Below are 11,340 nucleotides of genomic sequence, written 5' to 3'. Positions count from 1 at the left end.
AAGAAAGTATCAAATTCCTGTACAATTTTGGTTTAAGGCGAAATTGCGCAAATTGCTCTTTTGCTTCATGTCAAATTTAAAAGATATCTCTCACTGCCATGAGTTTAAATCATAGCAAACTTAGTCGCTCTCAAATTACGATTTAGATAGCGGCGTGAGACTCTCCAAGAATTAAGGTTGAAGTTTTCTTCACAACTTCTAAGTTATTCTCTCTTGTTATGAAGGTATGTGGTGATTGAAATTAGGAAGACACCGCCCTCTAACATGTCTTATATAGTAACATATGACGTAAACTGCTCAGCCTACATCAACTAAACTTGGTGGGAACACAATACTTGCAATGTAATTTTCCATCGAATGATAACATGCATTTTAAATAAGTGGGTCACCTAACACAACACAAAAACTATATAATTCTGTCCGCAGACTTTGTTCCAAATTTATCGGCCAAAACGTGGCTAAATAAAAGAAAAAATAGTCCCACCACTGCCTTCCTGGTATTTCTTTACACTTTTGTATATTTTTGACACAAACCAATCTTCCGGTAGTTTTCAGTAGTCGAAGTCGATTAAGAATCGATTCTTGACATTCGAAAAATCGATTATTTTGCAAGAAAACTCCATTTTCCAGTAGAATCGGAATTGAGTTTACCATCCCTACTGGCAGCCATCGCGTGCACATATAATAACCTCCGCACAATAACCACCACAAAAAAAATGATTTTTTTTCCATGTTATTTAAATGGAAAACAGAAAATTTGAAAGAGGCACCTCTTAATATTAATATTAAGAGCTCATCTTTTGAGTGACTTTTTTTCACATTTTCGAAAGTTTTGAGCCTGTTTTTCAGTTGAAAAAAAGGTTGCCTCAAAATGGCACACCCTAATATGTATATTCGGTATGTCGGCAAATATTGTGAATAATTAAGAGTTTAACCTACGCAAGGATCACTGTAGATTTTCTGTACTATATCAGTGCTGCGTTGGACGACCAATAGCCTTATATATTGTCCACAACGTTCCTTAGTCCTGGTGCTAACGGTCTTGCGACAGCTGATAAGTGTAGCATCTAAAATTTTAGGGCTATTATCAGTGGGACTTTCAACGCTTTCGGCTGTGATATTAAAATCCTGCTTGTACTCTTTCGTCCAGTTCGGAACTATGGTCGCAACGGGTTTAGAGTGGGAACATCAGGCTCCTATGGAAGAATACTTCTCTCAAGGGACTGTATTACCAAAAGGGTTAACTTCACCAAGAAGTGCAAGGTTACCCTTGGCTGCAAGGCTGAATGGAATGATTCCACCCTTGAGTTACTGCTAAGGGATAGTACGAATTAGTGCTACACCGACGGCTCGAAAAAGTCGAACGGAATCTCCGCAAGGCTCACAGGACCACGCACCAAACTACCAATACCTCTGGGAAGTTTTCCGAGAACTTTTCAGGCAGAAGTTTTTGCCATAAATCGGTGCATAGAGGTAAATCTCCAACGCAACTATCGCAACGAAAGCATAACCATACATAGTCAAGCAGTACTTAAAGCAATCCCCTCCTTTGAGACCAAATCGCAGTCGCATTTTACACTGGCCACTGCAAGCTGAAGAATCACTTACACAACGTGGGACAAGCTTCTTGCCTAAATTGACGGTTCTACGATAGATAGCCTGAAACACCACAACACCTGCTAATTGACTGCTTGCAGTCCGCAAACGCAGGTCACAGGCCCTTGGATCCATGTTTCCAAATAGAGATCACATCGCTTCACTAGCACCCTGTAAAATATTGGACTTTATCAATATGCTGTGGTTAGGTGAGTCTTTATATTTATTATAAGTCGAATATTTAAGGAGTCTGCTTTATGTACTTATGTATGTCAACTAGCAGAGGAATCGGAAGTCCAGTGAATATAATTCCTTACCTAGGGTTCTTAGGTATACGCTTTTAGAGAACTTGTAGGGAGCTAACAGATTGTAAGGACTTTACTTTCTTCCTTCCAACCACAGGCAAGTGTAACTTCATAGATGTCGGTTTCATACTTTCCTTAGAATCTATATAACTAATACATTATAAATATTTTCGATTTTCGGTAGATTATATACCGTACGTACTAATCTGCGGCGTTCCTCTGGTAATACATAGTTACCGTTATAAAGTTCCGAGGAAACGGTTGTCCGAACAAACTTGCGTAACGCAATTAGATCAGAATACACTCAATATATTGATTTTCTTCTTTGCCAATAGGCCTACTATCATTGCGGCGATGTGAGCCTGGCTAATGGCTAGCCATTTAACCGACCCTTAACGCTCCTCTCTGGGCCAGAAGACTCTCGCAGCACCACAAGCGCTGGTTGCTGACCAACTCTTGGCTGTGGTGTCTTCCGGAGCTTTCTAATTTGGGAAGTGGCCCGGGATTTCCTTTGACCACCATGAAAACGTCCTCTCTCTGTTCCTTACTTGCTAGTAATTTATTTATTTTGAATCCGCATAAAACAAATCATTAATTAATTGTATACTATTTTTTCAACATTTCTTTTGTTGACCAGTACTTTCTCAGACTAGCTTGATATTTCTCTTTCTGACTTATTTTAATTAAAAGTCTTTTATTTACCCTTTTAGTCAGTTTGGTTTTTCTTTATGAAATTCGTGTGCAATAAAAGCCAAAATAAATAAATAAGATTTAATTGCCTCGCAATAACCGCAACTTCATCCGTTCTAAAAGTGACTTTGAAACTCAAATTAAGGTCACATGACCACAATAATGTCGGCCAAACTTAAATTCTTAGTGCATGGAATTTAAATGCAATGAATATTATTGAAATTGAAACAAAACTGGCACAACAAATAATGCCTCAGATTGGATGTAAACAAATAAACATGATTGTGGGAAACAACAAGTGCCCAGGCAAAATTACTGCCGAATTCCAGAAATATTCGGCTTTTAGCCTCGCCGGCAGTCGTTATTCATAAAACACCTCCTAAGTTGTTTTTGTTATTGCAAGAAGCCAATTTATGCCGCAGACACGGAGCATAGCTCGAAGTCATACAACGCACACGCCAGAATGTAACAATTGAATTTGTGCAACACGTCGAATGAGCAACACGAACACATATAGTACATATGTATGTATGTAAGCACATTGCATGTCTGGCCAATTTTTCAATGTACTAGTTTGAAGTTACGCAGTTATGAATGAGGTGAGCAAGATCAAATGGGGCCGTTTTAATTAATTTAACTACTGAAATGATAATTAAAGTGGCAACAAATAAATGGTAAATTTTCGCTTTCTGAGCAGCAAAATACTTCAAAGTTGTCGAGGTCAAAATACTGGACCTTGTTCACACAAACAGAAATTTCATAGCTTAGGTATTAAAATTTTACTTTGCATAACTTGGAGAAGATGAAGCTATCTAAAAAACATGTATACGTCTTGCGAAGTTTGCAGAGGCGTACCTAGAATTTCGCAAATATATTATAATCAAAATACTTGTAACTGGCCCATCATAGTAAAACATATTTTTCTCGAAAACTTTATCTAGCAGAGTTCTCTTTTCAATAGCCTTTTTGGACAAATCATGCGTGAGTTTTGTCAAGCTGTCATGTTAATTTTGTTCAATATTGTTTGGTAACTTTATTACAAAATTTCACGTTCTCTAAAAAATGTGCTTCGGCACTTCGCTCAACTTATATTCGCAATAGCATCATCTATTTTGAGATTCAGCATTAATTGTGGAAAAATACTCGACCTAATAGAACACGTTTGGTACGCAGTAAAGAAAATATAGCAGCCGTAGCTTAAGGTCTATTCGGCGCCGTTTGCAGCCACTCTGAATGACGTATGGAACGACTTCGCACATTTTTCGTCAAGAACTTAAATTGAAAGCATAAACCAACCTTACCTCCTAGCTTCCTCCCATTCATGGAAAGCTCTCCACCGATTCCTTCTTATCCGGTGCAACTATTGGTGTAACCCGCACTGTACCGGAGATGCCTATGAGAGCCGCCTTTTCGACACATTCAAGCTTCTTAGCAAGCATAGACTTTCCAAGTGCCCTCCACCAAACGAATCTTCTTAGAATTTATTAGTTTGACTAAGGTTCTCGTCAATAATGGGCCTCCATATGAAGTTTTATATCAAAGAGAGGCCCAAGGTATTTCACCTTATCAACAGAATGAAGACCTGCGCCTCCAAATGAATGGAGAGAAACATCTACAACCTTATATCCCCTGGTGAAAAAAAAAACCAAAAACGGCTAAGCCGCTTCTTCACTCAGTTGAATACAACGTTAAGCTACCCTTCGATCATCTCCTCGGCGCTATTAGAAAGAAAAAGGATACTAAGAACGACTTTTTCGTTTCGTTGACAAATGGTTAGTTTCAATCAAAAATAATAATCCACATAATATTGCAGAATTTGGAATTTTATTGATATACAAATACCTCTTAATCTTACATCAAAGCTTCCGTGAGTCAATATTTGCCCAATGTTTCTACAAATTCAGCAGAATAGTTGTTAAACGCAAATAAAAATGAAGAGCAGAAGCCTTTTTGCCTCGAAATAAAATAATACCTTTAATTAATCCCTTTCATGAGCAGGAAGGAAAAAAATGTCGATCAAATGTAAATTCAATTTGTGCCACATTTGTTGCATATCACCAATAACACTGGCCTACACTCATTTTGGTGCCTAAGATTTTATACCCGATTTTGGATGTATTTTGTGAGTTGATACGAGAAAACAAGTCACATTTTCCATATCAGCTCTGGTTCATAAGAAAGAAGAAAAAAACATCTAGTAGCGGGAATGTGGTTCATCCTACCTACTACACCGACTACTGATGCGCACAGAGCTCCACCAAACCAAGAAATTTTTTTTGTAGGGCAGTGTAATAAATAAGAAGGAAAGAAAACCGGCAAGGACAGTAAAACTGAATTCTTGAATTCCTGAATACGTTGAACCCACGTCATTTTCCACTTAAGCTTATCAAATCACAAACACACCAAATTTATAATAGCATTTGGTATATTTCCTTTATATTTTTATTAAGCACAGCTGTCGGTTTAAAGGCATCCTTGTTTATAATCAAAATTTTAAATATATTCTTCCATATATGTATATGTACTCTAAACAACCATCGTTTAGACTCTAGTTAACTACGCAATTGAATTCAGTTGAAGAACTGTAAAATGCTTTGTAAAATCGCTCGAACACTCCAATGAAGGTATAGAAATATTTCAAATTCCTGAGAAAACTTTTTTCATTCAATTGCATTGCAAAATGTTAATTTTCTATAATTTAAAAGCTAAGGTTTATGTTTATCAGAAGATAATTCATTTAGGAATTTACTACTACTTAATTTCTGGTAAAAATTTTATAAGTTCCATTTTAGTTTGGTAAGATCTACTTATGTACGTATTTTCATAAAATTGATTTTTTATCTTTCCAATCCTATAACAAACATTCGTAGTTATATACATTAAAATATTCGTGGTTTGATTCTTAGAGTTTAAGAATTTTCTGTAACGCTGGAAAAAAGTGCAAATTTTTTAAGCCCATTTACATTATGATATCCGTTATAACCCAAGTGGTTCCTATTTGAAAGTTTTAAAAGAATTGCATCGATTGGTTCAATAATTTTTTTTTAAATCAACTCAGTCCTATTATTTTCCGGACAAACTCTGTAGTACACCATGTCGTATGAGCAACAGATAATATGTAAAATACTTGTATGGATGCTCAGCTAATTTGACTTTTAAATGAAAGCTTTTATGAAAAAATCATTACAACTCTTTTTGTAGATCAGAAAAGTTTGTATAAGAATAAGGATTACGTACCTTACCCGTAACATTGGGCTACGATGAGAAATAATTCTATTCATTTTATCAGAAGTTTTATTTTTTGCATCTTTCTTCTGAGGCTTTTTCCACAGAAGACTATCTCCAGCGGTTGAATTCCCGCGGGGGGCCATATAGCCCCTTTACGAAAGTTGTATATTTATTTACTTTGGTGAAACAATATATGGCTAAGGCTGGCATTATTTTTTACCTGGAATCAAGTTTAAATTCGTACTCACGTGTTATCCAATATGTCCGCGACCTCAGCTTGTACTCTTCTTTGATTTTTTTAATAAAATAAGCCTTTGCTTTTGCGACAACTTGTGAGTTGTCATCGTCAATTATTTAAGGTTGCTTTCCTACCGTTCCTTCAATTGCCTTCCTCATTCACCAGAACTAACGAGAGCGTTTGGAAAATGAGAATTAAGCATTGGGAATGGAAACAATTAAGTAGAATTATTCATAAAGTTAACACCTTCGATTCACCACTTCTCTGCAAGCTAGATAAGGCATACAGTTTCATTAAATATAAGCGAGTATTTAAACGCCTAATTAAAGGAATCCAATTACTCGCTGCTTTATTTATTACGTAATGCTACGATTCTTTGTGATTTATACAAGCGATTTGTTCAATTGATATGTAATCACAAGAAAAAAAAATTCGGGAAAATTAAAGTGTACAATAAAGCACTTCTGCATATATGATCGTAATTAAACAGTGATTAACAATTTTTTACCATACTACTAGCTTGTGAAAAAAATATAAAAATACCTATAACAAAGTAAGGACATTAATCACATTTAACCGGATGTACTAATTTGTGCGGATTTGTCAACTCTGGTGTTGTCAACTCTGGTGTCGCCATCTGTTGCTATCTGATAACTCACAACTGTATCGTAAAGTTGGCATTCCTGATGTTATGCAAATTTAGAACGTTTTGACATATGATCGTTAATTCTGTTATATACAGTAATAAAAAATATTAATCTCGACCAAAAACTGGAATTAAAGCGCAAACAATTTCGAGCGGCATGAATTAAATCAGTAGCATTGCATTGATGAACTTAATTCGATTTTTGCGGTTGAAGCTACATCAAGGCAAAAAAGTTACATTCAATGGGGAACAAGATAGGATCATGATTAATGTCTCTTACGTGCCTGAATTGGAAGATGTTGATGTGGACGAGCTCTGGTTTCAGCAAGATGGCGCTGCAAGTCATGCAATCAATAACACAAAAAATCGATTGAAGAAAACTTTTGGTTAGCGCATTATGTCGCATCGGTCACTTGAGGCGTGGCCTCCAAAATCGTGTGATTTAACACCGCTAATAAATATCATAAACTTATTAAACTACTATTAAGAATATTATTAGCAAGTATCGCTTTGCCGCCTTCTTGTTAGTTACTTACCAATTTCGTAGTATTCAAAATATTTGTAATAAAGTCGAGCGGAGGTGTTCTATTCACCATACTGCGCTATCGGGAGACATTGACAGATTGTCTCCTTTTAAGTACCAAATTATTCTATGTTATTCGCAACACACTTACCTATTTTTAACAGGATATCTTACACACAGATCAACATATAGATATTATTAAAAGAATGTATCCTTATTGGACGAAATGCTGAGAGAAGTAACGACTCCTAAACTATCTACGTTTAGGCTGTTTCTTAAAGCATAACTCTATATTAGATTTAAAAAGTAACATTTTATTGAATCTAAGCGAAGTAATTGACTGAGTTCATAGTATCAGAGTGGTGGTATGACGATATTTTCATTACGCTTTGATGAATATTGTCCAATATGTGATATGGACCGAGTTGCTGCGAACGGCGCCAAATCGACTCCTCACGGTTTTCGTGCATACTTAAAGCTACGGCTGTTATATTCTTTTAGTGCATCCTTGAAGTGGTCTACTCAGTCGAATATTATCCAATAATGAATACTAGGTCTCAAGGTGGCCTGGCGAATAGTACGCTTAGTAAGTCGATTATTTTTACCATAAAGCGCGCGAAACAGATTTTTTACAGAAGGTGAATTTCGAAATAAAGTTCAACGATTTGTAAACGTTGTTCTGGCGTAAGTCTCTTCATAGTGATATGCCGGACAATATTGAGGAAAAATAACTTGACAGCTTGATATGACGACTCGATCTGTCGAAAAAATTCTATTGAAAAAAGTACTTCTCCTTGAATCACCCGTTAGCCGTCCTTTGTAGTACCAAGAATTTCTGTTAAAATTATCCAAAAGACCCTCAAAAACAGACGCAGCGCATTGAAGCAATCCAAAGGTTGTTAAGACGATAATGTGAGTTTCGGCTATGTCTCTTTTCGCTTTCGCCGAAGGTATGACTTCCGAAATGTTTTATCCATCTTCCAAACAACTTTGACAGTCTGGATTTGAATCTATATATAATATTATAATTCCATATTCGGCATTAATACAATACCCAACATGAAATTCTATTTGAGGAGTTTAGGGAAAAAATTGTTTATAATTTTTTAAGATTTTGAGCTCAGGTACCCTACTATAGGGTAGACGTACAAATATTTTTCGTACATCTAATCAAACTTCAACTTATTTTTTTTTATTTATTATGAACTGTAATGAACCAAATATGTACCATTTGGTCGACAACTTTTTGTCATTTTCCCGCTAGAGACATTATTCCATCAGTGAAAAACTTTTCTGGTTCCTCGGCGAAAAACTAAGACAAGTAATTTTCACAGGCTTCTCTTGAAGCCAACTTTACTCCATTACGGTAGTTTTGTATTTACCGAAACAAATAGTAGCCCGATGATGAAAGGTCAGGCCTATATGGTAGATGCATCAAAACATCTCAGCGAACTTCTCACAGTTTTTGCCGAGTCATCAAAAATGTGTGTGGTCTAGCGTTGTCCTCATGAAAGACGAAGCCCTTTCTGTTTATCAGTTCTTGCCGTATTTTCGATTCTTTACTTAAATTTCATCAGTTGCTGACAGTAAAATGTAAAATTAATCGCTTTACCAACCTGGAGCACCTCATAGGGGATGATTCCTTTCCAATTCCGCCAAACGCTCAGCTAAACCTTTCGAGGCGTCAATCCTGGCTTTGCGAGCATTTGTTGAGCTTCACCACACTTGGACAATTTTTCGCACATTATTGTCGTATTTGATCCATTTTTCGTCTCCTGGTACCATTCGCTTCAGAAATGGTTCGATTTCGTTTCGTTTCAGCAAAGAATCGCAGATGTTAATTGAGTCCATTAAAGTTTTCACAGACAATTCATGTGGTACACAAACATCGATCTTCTTTTCGTAGCCAGCCCTTTTTAAATGGTTCAAAACTATATGGTGATGAATGCTAAGTTCCTTACCGATGTCATGGCTGCTTATGTGACGGTCCTGGTCAATCTTTTCCATAATTTCATCGACCTTTTCAACGACAGGCCAGAGCGAGGTGCCTCTTTGACATCGAAATTTCCAGAACGAAAGTGGGCAAACCATTGTTGTGCTACACGAACTGATACAGCAACGTCTTCGTAAAGTTTGCAAATCTGTGACTTGCGTGGCACTCTTTCCTTTTTCACTCATGTCTGAACAGCCGCAACTCTTTTTCAACTTCTCCGAATTTAGTTTTTTGCAGCTAACTGAAACTTTCTAACACTGGAGATATACGACTGCAACGACATCTATGTATTCACAAAATGTGAAAAGACTTTTTCGACTACCGTATATGTTTACAAATTTTTCAGATGAATACGCACATTTCAAGTATTTTTACTCTAGTTGAAGTTAGTGCAGGTTATTAGATTTATCTTAAGTATTATTACTTACCTTTACGCAATTCTGCTTTAATAATATTTTAAACAAATAAATAATTGTTTTCCTATTTTTTACATTTTTATTTTGATGATTCATAGAACAAATCTATTCTGCTTACAGAGTTGATATCATAGCATTTGTACAACAATTAATTGTAATCCACCCACTTACCTAAGCTCAATGCGAACTGTTGTTGCCGGGATATGACAGTTTACGCATGCTGCTTTCACATTTTGGAAGTTTGTTATCCTGAAGGAATTATAAAAGCACCAACTCATATGTCACTACAGTTCCAGCAACCTAATAATATAAAATACACAATAACAGAAAGCAGAAAAGAAGAAAACCAGAATCCCAGAAAACCAGTAAACAGGACTATTAATTATTTAGCTTGAATATGGTAAATTGATACTTGTGTATAAAAAAGGGAAGTAAACTTGAAGAAAGACAACAAAAAGCGTGTAAGCGAAAATCAGAAAGCTGATTGCACCAAGAGGAAGTAAGTAAAGGTAATCACATAACAAAGCAAAAATGGTCGAAGTCCAACGGCAGTGGTACATGCCACGAACATAAGCCATAGGCAGGTAAAAAGTATGAGTGCAGAAGTAATGAATAGGCGAAGCGCCCAAGTGCCAGCACACGTGACTGCTCATGGACAAGCGACCAGCGGAATGCAAAGCTATACGTTACATCCGCTCAGCACCAATTTCCGTGTGAGATAAAAGAATTTCATGCCACTTAATGCAACCAAATCGGTGCTAATATCCTCCGAGAAATGTTTCACCTCAGTGCACCAGGACTCCTTGGGCACTCAGCGTAGCACGCGCAACGGCTTCCGTGACTCATCTTTGATGCTGGCCGAATACAATGAAACGGCCAAGGTACGGCCGATAAGGTAGAATAGCGAAAAGTAAAAGCACGCGACATGGGCGAGCGGTGACATTTTGCTACAATGAGAGAGAGAAAAAAGCAGACGAGACATAAAATTGCCGGCTATTACTCATCACGCTAACTAAATTATATAGTATTACCGAGAGATGTGTAAACTCACTTTAGACTACGCAACAGTTGCGCACAAATGATATACAAAATTATTCCAAAAAATGTCATCGTGATGAGCGGAATGGCGCCGTCAATGCGTGCACAGAACTCGAACAAGTTCCGGTCTTGCTTGTGTTGCGTCGACCCGTACATCTCAGGCATACGCTGTGTCGGTCAGTCAGCCAAAATAAGCAATTAAAAGTGTAAGGCGATATTTGAAAGTGTGTAAGGTAAGCTCATTATGTCCTTGAACTTGAATAAGTTATCGTTAAGCTGCGTAAATCTCGCTGCCAAGCCAATGCTAACAGTCATAACGAAAACATCCATATAATTGCAGATGAAGGTGCAGAATATGTTCAGCACTTTACCCCAAATAGCCAGTGGATATCAGTGATTAGTCAGAATAAGGAAGTTCTCGAATGGGTCCTCGGTCTGGGGACAATAGTTGGATCGTATATGTTGGATAAGATAGTCAGCAGATATTCACCTGAAAATAAAAACTGTAAATTTAAAGAAAATCTCATATGAGCATATATAAGGAAGCATAATGACATAAATTAACTAGAAATAGCATGGAATCCCAAGAGAGATGTTGCGAATTAAAAAAAGCTCTTTTATTTTAGTTGAAATAAAATTCTATATACTGTCCATGCTTTTTTCATGA

At 36.7% G+C, this 11,340-nt stretch overlaps 1 protein-coding gene across 1 annotated transcript; it reads right to left on the bottom strand.

Annotated features, from left to right (window-relative positions):
• Positions 1-9,700: 9,700 nt before the first annotated feature.
• On the bottom strand, positions 9,701-11,018 carry LOC120778087 (gustatory receptor for sugar taste 64f-like). The gene is made up of 2 exons (XM_040109784.1): positions 10,687-11,018; positions 9,701-10,582 (listed from the first exon to the last, which is right to left on the bottom strand). Exons 1-2 carry the CDS (start codon positions 10,836-10,838, stop codon positions 10,447-10,449), a joined length of 288 nt encoding a protein of 95 aa, XP_039965718.1. The 5' UTR covers positions 10,839-11,018; the 3' UTR covers positions 9,701-10,446.
• Between the last annotated feature and the right edge of the window lie 322 nt (positions 11,019-11,340).

This window comes from Bactrocera tryoni, chromosome 5, assembly GCF_016617805.1.
Source record: "Bactrocera tryoni isolate S06 chromosome 5, CSIRO_BtryS06_freeze2, whole genome shotgun sequence".
NCBI classification, from domain to species: Eukaryota; Metazoa; Arthropoda; class Insecta; order Diptera; family Tephritidae; genus Bactrocera; species Bactrocera tryoni.
This window is presented reverse-complemented; position numbering and strand designations above follow the sequence as displayed.

What these genes read in the sequence shown, in the direction of transcription:
- LOC120778087 (XM_040109784.1), bottom strand. Translation starts at nt 10,838, where the DNA reads ATGCCTGAGATGTACGGGTCGACGCAACACAAGCAAGACCGGAACTTG. An exon ending in CAACTGTTGCGTAGTCTAAA is followed by an intron (nt 10,583 to 10,686) that starts GTGAGTTTACAC and finishes CTCTCATTGTAG; the next exon opens with CAAAATGTCACCGCTCGCCC.